This window comes from Anguilla anguilla, chromosome 5, assembly GCF_013347855.1.
Source record: "Anguilla anguilla isolate fAngAng1 chromosome 5, fAngAng1.pri, whole genome shotgun sequence".
NCBI classification, from domain to species: domain Eukaryota; kingdom Metazoa; phylum Chordata; class Actinopteri; order Anguilliformes; family Anguillidae; genus Anguilla; species Anguilla anguilla.
Genome location: NC_049205.1, coordinates 22,907,522 through 22,927,946, shown reverse-complemented (window position 1 = coordinate 22,927,946; position 20,425 = coordinate 22,907,522). Strand labels below are relative to the sequence as shown.

Here is a 20,425-nt window from a genome sequence, read left to right as displayed (position 1 = left end):
TATAACCTGGCCACTATGCCAGCCTTACTGAAAACTCAGTGTGGTATCTATGTCTGAGTCTATGTCCTTGCATGAGTTCCCGTTTGTGCGTGTGTGTGAGCTTATGCGTGTATGTGCGTGCAAGTGCATATTAATAAGGGTTTGTGTAAACGTGGCTTGTGTATTAAAGTGTGCAAGTGTTTGCACATGTTCATATGTGTGCATGTATGTGAATACACCATGTGTGTATAAGTGTACGTTAAGATGCAAGTGTGTCTATCCTCAGGTTGGAGGGCATAGCCCGTGACGCTGAGCTGGTGGATAAGTCTGTCGCAGACCTGAAGAGGCTGGGAGAGCTGGTTCATAGCAGCTGTGTCACTGCTGTACAGGAACATGAGGAACACCTGAAAGACAACCCCTGTGAAGGTGAGAGGGAGGGATGGGGGAAAGGGAGGGAAAGAGGAGATGAATGGAGTGAGAGAGAAGGACAAAGAGAAAGAGCAAAAGAGAAAGGGTGAGTGGGAGAGGGATGAAGGGAAAGAAAAGGGGATTTGAGATGTGAACAGTGAGCAAAAATGAGAAGTTACAAACAGACACTGAGAAATGGGTGAGATTAAAGGAAATGGTGAGTATGAGAAGAGTAAGATGGTCAGAGTGAGAGAACTAGTGGACTTGTATCATCTGTCGCCCGCAAGAGGTGTGCTATGCTTCAGAACAGTTTCAGTTAGAGTCTGAATTCAGTTTGCCCAATTCCCTGACACCCTGATTCCCTGTCCTCCATTTTCCCTGCAGCAAAGGGTCCTGGGAAACGCAGAGGGATTAACATAAAGATTTCGGGGGTGCAGGTCAACGCTAAATCCATCATCCAACATGAGGAGGAATTTGAACCCTTGCACAAAGCCATCCCCTCCAACCCTGCAGAGAGGAGCAAGTAAATAACCTCTCCCCCACCTAACGTACTGCAAATATTGCCTATACACAGAATTGGCATACTGCTGATATGATCACTACCTCTGTTGGCATACAGCCAATTTCACCGCTACACTCAGCATTAGTATACTACTGATATCGCCACCCACCATTTACATACTGCATCACTGTTACCCATGATATATACCCATGATGATGTATGATATACCCATAACATACCATTCAGATGAGCTCTGCCTTCTGTTAACATAACACTAATGTCACCACTACCCACCATTAGAATAATGTGAGTAATGTCACTATTGCTCATCATTAGCATAACTCATTCCACCACTGCTATGCAAGTTAAGCATACTGTTAACATCACCACTACTCAGTATTGACATACTGCTAATACCATAGTTACCCAGTATCACCCTGTATTGCCATACTGTTTGTGCTACGGTTACCCGGCATATGCATACTGGATTGGTAGATATTCCAGTGACCTTCGCACTTTGGATAAAAGCATCCGCCAAATAAATGTAATGTAATGCAACGCAATGCATTTTTTGTCATGTTTTCCTAACAATCATCAGCATCAGAAATGAGAAAATGAAACCGGACAATTCATGTCAGATGAATTCCCAGCTACATGTTCATGTTGATCGTTTTAAAGGCCACCATGAAATACCCTCCCGTCGGTGCTCTCCAATGTTGAGCGACAGAATGGAATTGGATGGCTGTATGAAAGGGGCATATCCCTGTGTCCTTTTCCCTGCCCAGGTTCCTGCTGACCTGTCGTGTGAAGTTACCGCACTTCGACGTGGACTGGGAGGTGGAGGATGACACGCAGTTGCTCCTGGGTGTGTACGAGCATGGCTATGGCAACTGGGACCTGATCAAAACTGACCCGGATCTCAAACTGGGCAACAAGGTGAGCAGGCAGGGTCCCAGACTCCTCTAGACCGCTTCAGAGCCAGTCTATAAACGGTCATGGAATGTTGCCCAGATCCTAATACAAATAGGTTTTGTGCCTGTCCTTCTCATTATTTTAATAATTTATTAAAATATAGTGAACTCCCTAATATTTAGGACTAATATTTTTTATTGATTTGGCTCTGTGCTCCTTATATTTGTAATCCAGTAATTCACATGTAGTTAAAATCCCGATTCTCAGCTTTTATTAGAAACAATGGATGAGCAGAGTACTTCCTGCAGTTATAGATGTGCTCCTTGTAAGAAGGTCGTCATTCTACTAATGCAGTGTCGGATCAACCTAACCTGAGTGCCTTTGACAGGGCTTTCAATACTGCGGCCCGTGCGTGAAAGGAACTGTTAACTGTACAGACAATTTACTGTCTGCTAAAACACGACTGTTTTTGCTTTCTCTTTCCACTTCATGGCACTTTCTTACATTTTGTTTGAGTACAGCCACTGCCATTTCTTCAACCAAAATTGATCATCGGGTTTGCAAAACATTACATTTACATTATATTTTATCTGCCAAACCCTTTTACCCAAAGCGACATGCATTAAGTGCATGTCGAAGCTTGTTGGAACAACTAATGTACACAGGTCAGATAAAGTACAATTCTCATAAAGTATCAGTTATCCATTAAGTCTAGTTTAAACAGTAAGCATAAAGACCCATAATCCATTGCACAGCCTTGTATCAGAGTCACATCAGGCACAGCAGATTTGACTGGAAATAATTCTTACTTGGATATCTGAAAATATCAATTTGACTAGTCAAAACAACATTACAGATATTTTAATTATTGGGTACTTCGGTTTCCTCCCAGAGTCCAAAGACATGCAGGTAGGCTAATTGGAAACTCTAAATTGCCCAAAGGTATGAGTGTGTGAGTGAATGGTGTGTGTGCCTTGCGATAGGTTGCCGCCTTGTCCAGGGTGTATTCCTGCCTCTCGCCCAGTGCACGCTGGGATAGGCTCCAACACCCCCGCGACCGTGCTCAGGATAAGCGGGTATAGATAATGGATGGATGGATGTGTGACGAGTCGAATGACGATGTTTGTGATGTCATTATAGATATCTTAAAATGTATTTTGACTAGTCAAAATGTATTTGCAGATATTTTTAATTATTGTTTTCACTTGTCCAATTTTAATAGCTGCTATCTTGAATTATCACTATGACATATGGTAATTATTACTAGTCATAATGCATTTGTAGATATCTAAAACGTAATTAGGGATAGTCAAGCGAAGTTAATAAATGTTAAAGGGGCTTGCCATAGACCACATTCTCTTCAGATGGTAAGATGAAAAAACACAGGGAACGTTAAATGAAATAATAGAGGAAACACTGGGTAGCTTGCTTTGGAATGGAACTTGTTTAATTTTTGCCAAGCTACCCAATATTTTTTGTTGTAACTTGGCCTTATTTTGATATTAGTACTTGTAGCAACAGGCCTAGATTTTGTTGGTTTTAATTAATGTCTTATAGACAGTGCATTGTAAACTTAGCTTGGCATTTTTGTATGTTAAAAATGTGTTTTTATTGAGATACATATTTCTAGCTTGCTAGTTTTTGTTGGGATATCAAATCTTGTACAAGGCAGTGAGCTGCCATTCCTCACAGGCTGGCTTAATCTATGTTCACTGCTCACTGGTATTCAGTATGAAGAGTATCTGCCTTCATTGACTTCAGAGTGGTGTCTTCCCAAGATATTTTGGGGGGAAAAACTGCACCTTCCATTCCACTGTCCCCAGATTCCATCGGGAAATTCTTCTAATTTCATAGGAATTTTTTTGCAGTAGAAAATAATTCTTTTTAAAATCCTGCATTTATCCTCCAAATGTCATGGGAGACCCGAATGATGAATCCTTTTGGGATTTTTAGGTCTGCCATGTGGAAAAGTGGTTTTTATCTAGAAGGGTTGTAGGTATGAATGTAAGGTGGAGCTTGCGGTCATAGAATTTATTTTGGCTGTGTCATCCAAATTGTTTTAAATGAATGTCCAGGTGTGGAAGTGAATGATGTGAAATCTGTAAGCCGTGTAGGTGTTCTTGCACAGGGCTGTGGTCTTAGTGAATCACAGGCTGATTGAGTATCATTTGGCTTTAATTTCAGACTGGATTTTGGTGCATCTGCAGTTAATTTGCCTGTTGTCATTTCTGTGCAGATTCTTCCAGACGACCCGGGCAAGAAGCCTCAAGCCAAACAGCTGCAGTCGAGAACAGATTACCTCCTCAAACTGTTGAAGAAGGAGCTGGAAAGCAAGGACGTCGTAAAACCCGCAGAGGAGGTCACTGCATCACTCATTAACCAGCCTTCAGACTAGATATTAAACTTAGGTCCTGACTCACTGTGGTGATTAGGTTCCGTGGCACTTCTCGAAAGTGAAGTGGCGTCTCCCCCAGCATTGTTCTTCCAAAACCGGCAACCTAACCTCGTCCCCACAATTGATTGGCTTCACAATCCTCTGAATCACCAGATTATCACAATCATAGAGAATAATTTACAGTTTACTGACCTTAGCCGCGTTTCCACAAAAAGTACCAGGAACTACTTTTCAAGGAACTAAAAGGTTCCTTCAGCCCATCGTTGTCTGCGTTTCCACCGCGGTCTAAAGTCCCGGGAAGATTAGGCAAATTAGCCCACTGACGTATGAAAAAGCGACGTTGTCGTCGGTCCATCTTTACATTACATTACAGGCATTTGGCAGACGCTCTTATCCAGAGCGACGTACAACAAAGTGTATAACCATAACCAGGAACAAGTATGACGAAACCCCTAGAGAGAAGTACCGGTCCAAGTACAGGGAACAACCGCATAGTTCAACTTGGACCCTGATGGTTAAACTGATTAACACTAACAACGAGAACGGCAACAACGCAATCTATGGAAAAATAAATAAAAATACAAGTAGTCGTCAAGACAGTTGATGCGCCTAAAGCCGCGTTTCCACCGCAGGAACTATACCCCGGAACTAGGAACCTTTTGAGGAACTCAGTGCGTTTCCACCGCAGGAACTAGGGTCTAAACTTAGTTCTGGGGGCTTTGTTTTACCCCCCAAAACGTTCCTGCTCGGGGGGTAGTACTTTCCGAAAGTACAGGAACCTTTTGGGTGGAGCTTGCAGCGCTGAACATTTCTGATTGGTCGAGTACTCGTAGCATTTGTGTTGTATTTATTTTCCGCCATTACCCGCCATGTTTGAAAATATGCAGCGGCAAACCAATTTATTTTCATAATAACTTCAAATCAAACTTGTATGTTATGCGGCGCAGTAGCATACTTTTGGTTATAGCCTGTCAACGTCTTGGAATTATAACGTGTGCTCTTCTGTTCTTTTCTTGCTTTAGTATTCGTTTTATAAAATGCTAAGCATTCGTGCTGGGACAGCATATTACGTAGGCTACCAAAACATTCAAACGGATTAATTCGGTTGCTGAATATTTTCTTCCGGATTTTCTTTGTTAGCCCGTTGTAATTGACTCAAAACGTTTGATACAGTTATGTGAGGTATGCGGTAGTTCTGCATAATTAACATTGGTGATACAGTACAAGCAAACTGGAAATCACCTTCCGCACTTTTTATCCGGGTAAAATAACAGGTTAATTCTAGTAATCTTCCCTTTAGCTTTTTCAGACTGCCGTAATTTTACTCAATTTTACTGCCATTTTTCAATTCCACGAAAAGACCAGGAAGACTATGGACTCATTTATGGTGCATGGTTCGCATCTGGAGGGCACACTTCGCTGCTCGGCTAGCAGTAACTTCGAAGGAAAGCAAACGGTGGCTGTACCACTACTAATTTACATTTTCACGCAAGTCCGAGTTTTCGTTCTATTCTTGTCATTTTGCGATTAGTCTATATGGAATTGACGACGAGAAAGTAATAAAACACCAAATTGTTTACAACGTGTGCATGTTTTCTGCTGTTAATGAATGTGTTTGAGAGGATATATGAAAATCAATAAATACAAAAGTAACCATATATAGTCATTGTTGGTAACCCGTTGTATATAAGTGGAATAAACCCCTTCGGGCTGTCCCGGTTATTAGAAAATAATGTAGGCTACTTCGGTGGTAGTATGGCGTTACAGAAGAAATCATATGACAGATGGACCGACGACAACGTCAGTGGGCTAATTTGCCTAATCTTCGCGGTACTTTAGACCCCGGTGGAAACGCAGACAACCATTGGCTGAAGGAACCTTTTAGTTCCTGGTAAAGTAGTTCCTGGGACTGAAAGTTCCGGGTAATTTTGGTGGAAACGCGGCTTAAGTCACCTATGAAACAGCTGCCTAGTTACAACCCTAAGTTTAGTCATTTACAGGGGGGAAGGGAGGGATGGGGAGAGGTGCAGCCTGAAGAGGTGGGTCTTCAGTCGTCGTTTGAAATGGGTCACAGTCTCAGCTGTTCTGACCTCCACAGGGAGGTCATTCCACCATCGAACAGACAGGAGACGTGTTCTGGAAGTGCAGGTGCGAAGAGGGGGAGGTGCTAGGCGTCCTGAGGTAGCAGAACGGAGGGATCTGGCTGGCATGTAGGGTTTGAATATCTTGTGGAGGTATGTTGGGGCTGATCCCTTGACTGCCTGGTATGCTAGGACCAATGTTTTAAATTTGATGCGAGCTATAACAGGCAGCCAGTGGAGGGTAGTGAGCAGGGGAGTTACGTGGGAGTGTCTGGGGAGGTTGAAGACCAGACGAGCCGCAGCATTCTGAATGAGCTGCAGGGGTCTGGTGGCAGATGCCGGTAGTCCAGCCAGAAGAGAGTTGCAGTAGTCCAGGCGGGATAGAACCATTGCTTGGACCAGGAGCTGGGTTGAGTAGGTGGTGAGAAAGGGGCGGATTCTGCGGATGTTGTATAGGAAAAATCTGCATGCCCGGGTTACTGCTGCAATGTTGTTGGAGAGGGACAGCCTGTTGTCCATCATCACTCCGAGATTCTTGGCGCAGGGTGATGATGTCACTACGGTGTCCCCTAAGGAAATGGAAAAGTCGAGGAGGGGAGAGGATAGAGCAGGAATAAAGATTAGATCTTTCCTATTTCCATCTGTCCTATGATTTCTTCTGTAACCCCATACTACCACCGAAGTAGCCTACATTATTTTCTAATAACCGGGACAGCCCGGAGGGGTTTATTCCACTTATATACAACGGGTTACCAACAATGACTATATATGGTTACTTTTGTATTTATTGATTTTTATCGATTTAATCACATGGAATTGAAATATTCTTCTGCAGCCGTTTGGGCATATTTTACTGCTGTCAAGCAAAACTGTCGTTGGTAGTTGAACTTGGACCGTTATGCAACAAATAGGATATAACAGGCCAATAGTCAGATTGTAACTGTTTTATATATCCTCTCAAACACATTCATTATGTTTTTATGCGAACATTCGCTTTCATGTCTTGACATCCGAAGCGACAGAATGCATTCACATTTCCAATATAGGCTAACTGGCAACAACAGCAGAAAACATGCACACGTTGTAAACAATTTGCTGTTTGATTACTTTCTCATCGTCAATTCCATATAGGCTAATCGCAAAATGACAAGAATAGAACGAAAACTTGGACTTGCGTGAAAATTTAAATTAGCAGTGGTACAGCCACCGTTTGCTTTCCTTCGAAGTTACTGCTAGCCGAGCAGCGAAGTGTGCCCTCCAGATGCGAACCATGCACCATAAATTAGTCCATAGTCTTTCTGGTCTTTTTGTGGAATTGAAGAATGGCAGAGTAAAATTACGGCAGTCTGAAAAAGCTAAAGGGACGATTACTAGAATTAACCTCTTATTTTACCCTGACAAAAAGTGCGGAAGGTGATTCCCAGTTTTCTTTTACTGTATCACTAATGTGAATTACGCAGAACTACCGCATACCTCACATAACTGTATCAAACGTTTTGAGTCAATTACAACGGGCTAACAAAGAAAATCCGGAAGATAATATTCAGCAACCGAATTAATCAGTTTGAATGTTTTGGTACGTAATATGCTGTCACAGCACGAATGCTTAGCATTTTATAAAACGAATACTAAAGCAAGAAAAGAACAGAAGAGCACACGTTATAATTCCAAGACGTTGGCAGGCTATACCCAAAACTAGGCTACTGCGCCGCATAACATACAAGTTTGATTTGAAGTTATGAGAATAAATCGGTTTGCGGCTGCACATTTTTAAACATGGCGGTTGAAATAAAACACTGCAAGTAGTCGACCAATCAGAAATTTTCAACGCTTGCACCCCACCCCAAAGGTTCCGGTACTTTTGGAAAGTACTACCCCCCGAGCAGGAACTTTTTTGGGGGTAAAATAAAGCCCCCGGAACTAAATTTAGACCCTAGTTCCTGTGGTCGAAACGCACTCAAGAGTTCCTCAAAAGGTTCCTAGTTCCGGGGTAAAGTTCCTGCGGTGGAAATGCGGCTCTTGTTAAATAAAGGTAAAATAAATAAAGTAAATGAGTAGTGGTGTATTTTCAAAGATGGTGGAAGTGTGTATGGTGAACTCTGAGCAGTGTTGTGTTGCTTGTTTGAAATCATGAAGGGTTTTTGTTGTACATCCACAGTAATTGTGTATAGTGAGCTCTAAACAGTGATAAGCATTTTATTTGAAATTTCATTTTTTTCCTCAGTGAATAATGTTCTCTTTTATATGCTAATAACATACAGATGAAAGATGATAATGATGGCAACAATGGTGTTATGATAAATGATCTCTCTGTCCTGTGTTTGACTCAGACCAAAGTGAAGAAGAGGAAGCCTCGGGTGAAGAAGGAAAATAAAGCTCCCAAAGACGAGCATGGCAATGACATTTCCTCTCCGCGGCTCTCAGACGTACCGTCAGAGGAAGGAGAAGTTAAGGTGCGTTCAGCTCACAGAGGCTACTGCTTCACCTGCACAGAAAACGCTATGCTAGTCACCTTTATGAAACAGCAGTGCGACACTAGCACTTTCTAGAAACACTGGTGTTTTGCTAGCACTTTCTGTGAAATGCCAACATTGTGTCTCTTTAAAACACCAGTGCAGTGCTCGCCCTCTCTGTGATACGCAAATGCAGCACTTCCCTTCTGTGAGACACTAAACTTTCCTGTACAATACAGAAGATGCTTTACTTAATTTCCATTTTCGTACCAGGATGAAGGAGGGGAGAAGAGCCCAAGCAAGAAGCGACAGAAAAAGAAGGATAATAAAGAGAACAAGGAGAAACAGGGAACTCCCAAGAAAGAGAAAGAGGGAGAGAAAGACAAAAAGCATTCCAAGCCAAAAAAGGAAAAGGTATGTGCAGCTGATGTGGTTTTCATATTGATGTGTTATTAGAATGTTGTTAAAATGTGTAGCATGTTGGCAGTGTATTAATGTGGAATCTCTGTGTTATTACTAATTGGATATTAACATGCTGTGGCATTGTTGTTAATGTATTATTACTGTGGTGTTGTGCAGGCCAAAGCAGGGGCTCGGGGGAAGAAACAGCAGGGCCCAGTTCACATCACTGCAGGAAGCGAGCCTGTTCCCATCGGAGAGGAAGACGATGAGCTCGACCAAGAGACCTTCAGCATTGTGAGTCACTGCCCTGACCAATCACATCACATTACTCACTGCTGGCTAATCATTAGGCCTAATCGTTTAGATTTAATCGATTTTGCATACCAATTTGATTCTGCTTATCAAATCCTGTTTCCGGTTCTTGCCATATTGTTTGAGTACAAAAAGAAATCAAAATGTGTTGTACGCAAAATCACCTTTATTTTCAGCAGATTTAGGCTACCATAAAACAGTGATATTTTGGTTAAAAAGTAAAATTAAGTAAAGAAAAATAAACAAGTGTCCTCTCGTTTTAATGAATGCTGAACACAAACATTTACAACTGCTGAAAAGGATTGTTATCCCATCCCAATAAACCTGGTCAGTACTCGACGACATTCATTTAATAGAGAATAGTTGTACTCTATTTCCGTCTTAACATGGGTAACTTGGATATTCGCGGTTTATTTATTTATTTATATTTTAACCTGAATTGGATGCCGAAAAATTAGCATTAGCTGATTCTGTGGCATTATGACTGTGACTGGGGACATTGAAAATGGTGCATTCTTTATGCTTTATTATGCCATGCTTTGCTGTGCTTGAAGTACTTCCTCACTTGCATGAGATTATTTTCATGCAGTGATTACATTTTACTGTATCCCTAGGACTTATTGTGAAACTTAGCCACACAGTTGAGCATTTTCTCCGGTCCGTATTGTATAGGCTCTTCTGCAGTATTACCAGATTTGAAAACGGTGAACCCAGCCAATCACAGCCTCAAACCAGACCACTCTAGAGAAAAATAATATACACAAACCAGCGTATATTCTCATGCTCATTTTCTCCTTGATGAACGTGAATGTTCTCATGACTTTATGCAGGATTGGGGAGGACAAACACTCGCGTGCATACTCACACACACATATAGCAGGTTTAGTTTCAGCACCATAGTTCATAGAAACTACTAGTTTCTAGCCTATTACAAAGTTATCAAACAATGTAGCCTAAACCACCTAGGCTTTTTCATCTCTTACACGCTCAATAGGCTGTCCTGTGTTATAAGATAAAAGACACAGTGGTCTACGTAATAGTAAATTTTAGAGAGCCAACAACATAATGACAAACCGCCCAAAGCCCTTTTTCCCTGCACTACAATTTGAAAAATAGCTGAACACTGGCAACACTGCTCTAGAGGCGCGTCGTTACACACTGCGTAACCAGTGATGTTGAAGTGAGTGCTACAGGTCCTGGCAGTTGAGTAAAAGCACCGTGTGAATGCCATTAAAAATACATTTTCAGGATTCGATAAGCGGATTCAAAATGCACATTTCTCAACAAACCAGACTAATCATCCTCTATGTGTCTGTGTGTATGATAAGGATTTTCATGTGTTATCGTCTCAGTCTAAGAAGAGAGTGTGTCTGTGTGTAATAATAACCCAGTGTGTTCTCCCCAGTGTAAGGAGAGGATGAGGCCAGTGAAGAAGGCTCTGAAGCAGTTGGATAAGCCGGATGAGGGTCTGTCAGTGCAGGAGCAGCTGCAGCACACGCGCACCTGCCTGCTGAAGATTGGAGACCGCATCACAGAGTGCCTCAAGGCCTACAGTGACCCTGAGCACGTCAAGATGTGGCGCAGGTACACAGCACACATCGCACGCTAACACTCATCATGTTAACACCATAGCATTGCTCACAAGTGGTGCCTGTCTTGACTGCCCCCTCTATAGGGGTGTGTCACTGATTGGCTGTCTCTGTGATGGCATGTCACTGATTGGCTTTTCCCTCTGTTTGGCAGAAACCTATGGATTTTTGTGTCAAAGTTCACTGAGTTTGGGGCCAGAAAACTCCACAAACTGTATAAGATGGCACAGAAGAAGCGATCACAGGAGGAAGAGGTGAGAGGCTAACCCCTTTGTGCAAAAAGTCTTCTATATCTCAGGTCTTTTAAAAGACATGGGCTAACTCTTTTACACTGCATTATTAATTTAGAAAATACTCTTATTCAGATCCACTTACAAAGACATGCACCTAAGTGCTCTCACATAAGATTAGAGTTGGTAACAGCGTAGTAAGTATTCAAATCAGCTGAGCTGTTGTATAATCAACTGTTGTGATGAACATATTTAAACTGTTCATTATATTCAACAAATTCAACTTGTGAAATTGTTTGACATATTTGCCTGATATTCACTAAATTTAGCTTATCATACTTCGTCATGTTGCACATCAGCATGTAACATATACACCATATACACCATATCCAATAAATTAAATATATCCGGCATATTTGGTATATCCATATACAGTATATCCAGGGTATTCAATTTGTCATTATTTCATATATGCAGAATAATCAGTATATCTATGTTCAGTATGTCTGGCACCTTCAGTATATCCATCAAATCCAAGATTCCCTTCAGATTCTTCCTCTCTGCTCTGCATGCATTAGAAAGAGCAGAAGAAGAAGGTGGAGTCCTCCAGCAGGAAGAAGTCCTTCAGGCCTGAGCCATCGGGTTCCAGCCGGGACTCCCAGCCCTCCCAAAAGCCCCTCCCGCCCCTGTCCCACCCAACACAGCCAACCCCCCATGCCCACCACAGGGAGCCCTACAACCAGTCCAACAAAAGACACTTTAGCAATGATGGTGGGTGAGAGAACAGAAAATTCTGATGAACATGAGCAAAATCTAGTTTAGCCATTTTTGGATTGAGACGCACAGGACAAAAATAACTTCCTGTGCAGAATACAATTTATTCTGATGTTCACATTAGGCAAACACTGCACCTCTTACAGTGGTCACTGGTTTCAGATGACGCATTTGCTTCTGCCGGCCAGAAGGAAATGGATGCGGGGTTCTAACAGTAGAGGGCAGCAGAGTGTAATATTTCCTCATAAGGACAGCTTTCACTATTCTGCATTGTACTTGATGTCACGCTGTGTTGCATTTTGGGGTGATTCGCAATCTTAAAATGAGCTTAGCTCTGTGATTTTAAAGGAGTAACATGGTGGTTGAATGTGACACTTGCCAGGTGTCTTTAGGCAACAACAAAACAAATGTGCATAATTTTTTTATTTTTCAGTCATTTAAATGTATTTTAAAACGTATTTTTCTAAGCCTAAATTCCCCACTATAAAAGTTCACCCGAACTGTCTGGGCGTGGTAATGAGAACTGTCAGTTAGCTATGATTGACAGACCGTGCCCCGTTACCATAGCTACCTCCATGATACGCGCTTATCTTGGGACACTGAATTTTCACAAGCTAGCTAACTTAGTATATAAAGTATCCACAGCTAAGGACGTTGACTTATATCTAGCTAGCTAGCCAGCCAAGTTAAGATAAAACTACAACTATAACGTCCTTATGAAAGCAAACTAGCTAGCTAACGTTATCGATAACATTACATTATGAAAGCAAACTACATAGCTAGCTAACGTTAGCTAGCTAGCTATAAATGAATATGACCAACCAGAGATTGTCTCTAATAGTCCTTAAAAGGCACTCTAATAAGTGAACCTAACGTTAGTCAAATATTTGCATTATCTTGCCTGTAAGCCAGCGGCACAAACTATGGGTCACGAGTTATCCATTTAGAATGAGCTATCAAAGCAATCTGACTGACTGTAGGGATGGCAAAACGTAGTTTTAGAATGTCGCCAGCAGTGTATGCGCATGAGCTCGACAATACATTTCTCACAGAAAAGGTAGTTTGTCACCTTTTTTTTAGTTTATTACAGTGGTGATAGAAGTGACAATAATTAAGTGGTGCTGTGCTGTTAGCCTTTACTGATCGCCGTACAAGGTTAATGTGAAGTGGCTAGCACAATCGGACAGCACTAACCCATAAAACTGTACTTTGAATGATACTTGCTCAATCGAACTGTAAATCTGAAAAGCTGCACCGAAATTTTCTTTCACACCCTCAATAACACCCACAAGTCCCAGTAGAAGATTGAATTAAACCTTTTAAAATTATATATTTTCTGAAACGTTACCGATTCCGCTTGGCCACAGTAAGTGAAACTATGCGATCTGAGTTTCTATGTAAATTACGTCAGAAGGATTCAGCCTTGTTGTTTGCTACGTAAACTTCACAGCACACTTGTAGCAGGACGGTGTGTCCAGTCAGATTTCTTTACGGGGCGTGGAAAGGGGAGTGGTTACTGTACTCGTGACGCACTAAGTTGATAACATTCTCAACCGCCTGAAAATAGGATGATAAATTTAAAACGCATATTTAATACTTTACTCATCATGTTTCTTCAATGCCTCTTGTGCAAATAGCACATAAAACCGAGAAAGTGTGAAAACCACCATGTTACTCCTTTAGGATGACATTAGTACTTGGGAAAAATAAAGCCTTAATACCACCTGATATTGGGCTGGTATCAGCATAGAAACCATTCAAATATTTTTATGGATCTGGTAACTTTCTTTTTTTTAGTTATTACAGTTATAACAGTTTGCAACATAAAACTTGTAAGATCCTAACAGGGATGTCAAACCCGTTTTGGCAATTTTTCAGCAAACAAACAAAAATTTTTCACAATTTCATAAATACTACTCAAATAGCAACATATACCTAACTTATCAGAAAATAACAGCTGTTTTCTTTAGTACGATTTAATACAGACGGAAGTCAAATGGGTAATTATAAAAAAAAATCGAACCTTTTTGTTATAACAAAAACCGAACATAATACCATAAACTTTAAAATCGAGAGCTAGTTCAGTTTATGTAGCTAATTGTATGTTTAATATCAGTAAGCAACACGAATAACCAATTGATTCTCTTTTGTCGATTTATGTTTTAAAATGAATATCGAACACCAATTAATTTCTTGCTTTTCAATTTCTGTTCCTGAAACGGAAAACGGGTTGGCCAAAAAAGTAGCCTACACAGATCCTTTCACCGTAATTAAAAAATAAAAAACACCCATTTGTAAAACTAAAATGCTTTATACCACACTGCAGACATGATCTTAAGCCTACGTAATAACCATGACTGATAGATGACTGATAGATGGCCTAATGTAAATTCTGTCAATTTCTTTGATGACAGACTGTCCGATTTACGCCTCTCATTTGCGAAACAGAAGGAACCTGCCGGGTGAATGGAGATTTCACTTGCTTTCTTAAAAATTTGGAGCAAATAGAACATAAAAAATGTTTCTATAGGATTTTACACAAATATGTGGTTGTTAAACATTTAAAAATCTGTGTTTTTATTACTTCTGCTGTTACTTCCCACAACAAGTTTCATGCATATTATAAAACAATAGTCTATGTTGCAAAACTGTTTTCTTGAAATAAAGTACGCAGCTCGATCAATTCCAATAGTTGTATTTTTGAAATATAGCGTTTTTGTTATATAGGCGATAAGGGAGGTATTACCCTTTTAAAATCACTATACACGTGAAAACATGTTTTCTTTAACCACTGCCCAGTGGCAGAGCTTGGATATTAGGACAGGCGCGTATTGGCACATCACACTTCGTTACAGAAATCTAACTCAAAGGCTATGACCACACCAATCGTGCAGCAAGGCTATATCAGAAACAATTCAGGCTATGGTGTAAATGGAGACTGCTCAGTTAATACTTGTTTGTGATAGTTAATACTTGCCAGCTAGCCTACTAATTAAAACGTTTTCATTTTTTTTAGGAGTTTGGTGAACGTACAAACAAACTCAATAATATAGGCCAAGTCTAACAGGATAACTTAAAATTTTAGGGCAGTTTACTGGAGTTTGGCTTGTCTTCACACCCCCACTGCCTGACAATAGCCAGCTGTTGATGTGGAATGTGGATGTGTTAATGTGTCTGTCTCTCCTCTGGCAGGCTATTTAGCAACTGAACGATCAAACATTATCAGTGGAATAAACTATATTCACACTGTAGGATGCTACCGAGGATAAATTGACGATAAATTTGCACAAGCCAATATATTTGAGGAAAAAGGATTTTTATGATATTGAAACAGCAACACCAGACCATAGATAGTGAGATGAAATTTGCTCCAATGAAATTACAAAGGCTACATTCCAGTTGGTCCACCTCGCAATTCCACAACTCGGCGCAACACTTTGTTGAGATGATCAATGTATCTGTTGCAGAGCTCTGTGGTCAGCTTGTCAGTTCAAAATGTCTCGATAGCTGATATGAGTTCTGCTTTGGGCGTGGGTTTAGCTCGTGGGCTTGGTTTCTCCCTAGCACTGTCTTGCTTTATAAATGGTGTGGTCGCGCAGTGTATAGGCTACATAACGTCTTTCTAAGACCCTCTGAAACGTGTTTTGAATGCCAGCTAGCTTTATGATAGGTTCACCGTCACTTGTCACCTTGTCAATTTTAAAATTTTTGGTTTTAGGTCAGAATGGTCTCACGGCATGCTTGTTATCCTGGCTAGCTAACTATTGAATTGTATTCAAAACAGCGGTTACTATAAATGCAATCGTTCACAAACATACGGATGAAAATTCGTCCCGTAGTCATGAGTTAAATGCGGAACCCCTATTCTACTGTCCAAATAAGGGACAATTCCAATTTGCGGGATGGTTGGCAACCGTAAATAAAGCTAACAACAGTAGCCTAACTAGAAATGTGTTTCAACGTTGCCATCAGTTGTGAAATTGGACATTGAAAAGAGGAGGGGATGTGAAAACAATTCAAAAGCGAAATAATGTTGCTGTTTAAACTGCTTTAGAATGCTGGATTTTGTAGCGCATTGATTTTATAACTGTTGAAAGGCCGAGGTGTCCCTTTACTGAGAAATAATGCCCACCCTTGGACCAATCAGAATCGAGTATTCAGCCAAGCTGTTGTATAACAATGGAATAAACTATATTCACACTGTAAGCTACTGTAGGATACAGTGCTACCGAGGATAAATTGACGATACATGTTCCCAAGACTTCTGGACCACAACAACCATTGTTTCAGAAACTGCTGCAGATAATGAAATTTATAATCACCAAAAATGGGCAGATGACGTTTTCCTTGGTTGTTAAATCAGCTTGGATTTCTACATTAACTTAAATGAGCAGCAAGCGCTTTTTCCCTGAAGTATGCACAGTAGAGACTGTTTCCCCGTTACTTCCTAGGCTTCACCACCTGGCCCCTCCTACCATCTCCAGGTCTTATGTACACAAGATGGTCTGCGCACATCTTTGCCGGTCTCTCTCAAAAATGCCTCAAAAAAAAAAACATCAGACGAAACAAATCAGGGGAATGCCGAGGTAGAGACAGCGGTAATGAACCAACATTATCTACGCTTGCTTCCTTCATTTCCCCTTTAACCATGAGCAAATACTCAAATGTTAAACAATGATGGTTTATTTAAATGATTCAGTAATTTCAATAATTGTCCATATCCCTATTCCATAAACAAGGAAATAGATGCTGGCAGGAGAGGAACGACTACAGGAAATTTGCCTTGAATACATTCTAATTTAAAACAAAATAGCCAAAGCAGACCAATCTGGTGTGTGCTTATAATAAATGTGTGTGATAAATGCTGTTTCTTTTCCATTAATCATTTGGTATGCTACAGGACTGAATTGTGCGTATACAATTCTCAAATGACGACTAGCAGCAGTGAACAAAAAGTTATTTACCGTGTTACATTTATGATGCGTTAGCCTACATTTATACAAACTCTACCCTATCCTAAGTGAAACAAACATGGATGACTTTAGACTGCTCAGAATAATCTGACTATTATTAAGTTTCACATTCTGACCACAAAGTTCCTTGAATAACCATTTCTGTTGTACTTTGCTTGAGAGTGCCACAGTAGTTGAAGTGTTAACTGCCAGATATGGTTTTGAGTGGTCACATTTGCCACCTGGTGGTGGTTTTGCAAACAAAAGTAGTTCCTGTAGAAATACAAAGAAAATATATGCAAATTTGCCGCTGCCGGGAAGATCTCTCATGGCAGAAGCGTCATCTGAAACCAGTGACCACTGTAAATGATGTTCTAGTTACTCTTACATGTGGTGTTGGAGACATATAGTAATTTTGTATTTGAGGAATCAGTGTTAGTGGTGTTCTTTTTATCTTTGACTTTTGAATTATAGTCCAAAATGTGTCATGTGTTATTCAAATGAACAGTGAATTATGTCTACTTGTGCCAGTCTAGGTGGATGCAGTTATAATTTGTCAGTGATAGCGATTCATCAAAAAAAATACCATGAAATTGCTTGCCAGTAGCTGGGACTCAGCTTTCCCTGTCACTCAAACCCAGATCGAGGGGATTGGCAGAGGGAGCGCAAATACAGTTACCCCAGCAACAGCAACCAGTCCTGGCAGGGAGAACGGCATCATCCGTATGATCAGCACCGTTACAAGGATCATCACTACAGTGACCGTCGGCCGCACACCGACACGTACAGGAGTTCTGGAAACTACCGCAAGAGGCCTTACGAGCAATATGGCAATGACAGAGATCACCGCGGTCACCGTGACTACTATGACAGGTGAGGAACAAAGAGGACATTGTCCTTTTGGTTCTCAGGCTTTCGTCTTGTGCCTGAGAAACCAGGGGTCCCCAATCTTATCTTTGAAGGTCCAGTGTGGGTACAGGTGTGGGTTCTAATAACCTGATTTAACTAAATATGGTTTTGTATGAAAATATTGGGTGACCGGGCTTCCGGTTCCGGGTCACTAAGGGATGACAGCGTAAGGAGAGGTCTCTCAACAAAAGTGAAAGAAATCTGCCTCAAAGTCAAAATAATAGAAGTGTACTGGTTTACGTTTACTATACTTAGAAAGGAGGCGAGGATGGCATCTAAGAATAGGAGTAAAAAGACAACTGAGAATACTGATGAAAAACAACGAGGTGCAGCAACTCGAGGATGCTAGCTCCCCCGCGGCTAGCCAGGACAGCGACAAAATGGATGGCGAGGAAGAATCTGTCAACCTGACACTGATCCTCAGAGAGATACGTGATTTCAGGCAAGACAACAGAAAACAGCTTGAAGAAATTAAAGGAGAAATTGCAAAAAATAATTTGAGGCTAGATGAAGCCTAAGCGAGGACTGTAGGGAATGAGGAGAGGCTGCAAAATGCGGAAGAGGCATTAGCAAAGATGCTAAAAATACAAGAGCAGCTCCAGTCGAAGCTAACAGAGCAAGAGGGGCGCTCAAGGACGGAAAACGTGAGGATATACGGAGTACCCGAAGGATCTGAAGGCGGACCCAGGTCAGTGATTCCCTTTGTGGAGAAGCTGCTTAGAGAGAACCTTGATATTTCGACACAAAGGACCTACAGATAGAAAGAGCTCACCGGGCATTAGCACCGCAACCTCAGACAAGCACCCAGCCCAGATTGATTCTAGTCAAATTCCTCAGTTTCAGAATGAAGGAAGAAGTGCTTAAACTGGGATGGCAAAAGAAAGGCTTCACGTGGAAAAACTGCAAAATCAGCCTTGACCACGACTATGCTCCAGGAATCCTAGTTAGAAGGAGGGAATACGTGGAGGCATGGAGGGTCCTGAAGGAAAACAATATAAGATTCAAGACCCTGTATCCAGCTCGGCTGAGAGTCTTCTATGAAGATGGGATGAGAACCTAAGAAACAGTGGAGGAGGCAACGTCGGACCTAGCGGACCGGGGATTGCCGGTAAAAGTAATCACACAACCGGGATCACTTCTGGAGAGGATTCAGAGATGGTCATTGCAGCCAATGCGGGGGCGGCGCATGACTCGGGCCAACGGAGTACCAGGCTACAAAGAAAAATTGCAAGTATTCAGATGTGAACATACAGAGAACATAGACTAATTTAAAACTGAAGTAAACTGTCTGAAAAGAGTAAACAAAATAGACTAAACAGTGTAAATCATAGAGACATGGTCGAGACATAAAAAAGAGGGAAGTTTTCATGCTGTTATCATAGCAGAGGGCCCTCTAACCCAGGTAGGAAATAAAGGTTATCCCGCAGAGTTGAGGCAGGTCAGTGAAAGAACTTCACTGTTGGAAGTCTGGAAAAAAGTTAAAATGTTCAATGTTCAAAACATTCCTTATCTTAGTTCTGTTTTATGATTTAGTTTTTTTGTTGAGAAGGGAATACTTACTATTTATCTAGAAGGGAAGAGTGATCATTTTACTTCAGTAAGAACAAATTGTAAGGTGGATCTGTGAAAATAATTTCCTTTAATGTCAATGGGGTTTTGAATCTAATTAAGAGAAGTAAGATTTTGTCAAAATTTTAAAAAGAGAAGGCAATAGATAGCTTTCCTCCAAGAAACACACGAGTCAATCCGAACATGCAAAATTAAAAAGGCTGGGTTTTAGGCATGTATTTTCTTCTTCTTATAAGTCAGACCACAAGAGAGGAGTTGCTACTCTTATATCAAGTAGGCCCTACACTTAATTAAGAACATATATCAGAGACTAAGGACGAAGGTAGAAGATTTGTCAAGATCACAGGGAGAATAGAAGGGACTGAGATGACATTATTAAATGTTTATGCTCCACCGGTAAGTGAATGGTTATTTTACAGACACATCTTTGACTTAATGGTCAACTATCAGGGTGTGGTAATCTGCGTGGGGGACTTTAACATCAGGCTAAACCCTACACTAGATTCGTCAGGAGCAATTATTCAGAATAGACCTCTGACTAGAAAAGTGAAATCATTGATGGAAGAGTTGGGCATTATTGATGTATGGAGGGAAACTCACCCTACTAGTAGAGACTACACACACTATTCTTTCCCGCATTCAGTTTATTCAAGGATAGACTACTTTTTTATAGCGCAGATAGATTCAGGATAAAGGATTGTAATATTACGACGATTGATCTGTCAGACCAGAGCCTGATTTCTATGTCCCTAATTCTAGAAAGGAAAACAAGGAAAACACTATGGAAATTAAATTCAAATATACTCAACAATCCAGAAATAAAGGAGAGACTAAAGGGAGACATCAAAAACTATTTATATGTAATGAGAGGGAAAATTATTTCCGTGACTACATATATGAAGAAACTTAAAGGGCAAAGATTGGCGGATCTTCAGGGAAAATTAAAACCGCTACAATT

At 40.9% G+C, this 20,425-nt stretch overlaps 1 protein-coding gene across 4 annotated transcripts in view; it reads left to right on the top strand.

The window, feature by feature from the left end:
- chd2 (chromodomain helicase DNA binding protein 2) overlaps nucleotides 1-20,425 on the top strand; it is an 81,953-nt gene that overhangs the window by 49,203 nt on the left and 12,325 nt on the right. For all 4 annotated transcript variants that reach the window (XM_035419555.1, XM_035419556.1, XM_035419557.1 and 1 more), the window contains 11 exons: nucleotides 266-405; nucleotides 772-910; nucleotides 1,675-1,825; nucleotides 4,038-4,160; nucleotides 8,608-8,730; nucleotides 9,004-9,144; nucleotides 9,310-9,426; nucleotides 10,850-11,028; nucleotides 11,188-11,287; nucleotides 11,842-12,034; nucleotides 17,631-17,862. In XM_035419555.1, coding sequence (XP_035275446.1) covers nucleotides 266-405; nucleotides 772-910; nucleotides 1,675-1,825; nucleotides 4,038-4,160; nucleotides 8,608-8,730; nucleotides 9,004-9,144; nucleotides 9,310-9,426; nucleotides 10,850-11,028; nucleotides 11,188-11,287; nucleotides 11,842-12,034; nucleotides 17,631-17,862 — 1,638 coding nt within the window. The remainder of the gene's footprint in view (nucleotides 1-265; nucleotides 406-771; nucleotides 911-1,674; nucleotides 1,826-4,037; nucleotides 4,161-8,607; nucleotides 8,731-9,003; nucleotides 9,145-9,309; nucleotides 9,427-10,849; nucleotides 11,029-11,187; nucleotides 11,288-11,841; nucleotides 12,035-17,630; nucleotides 17,863-20,425) is intronic.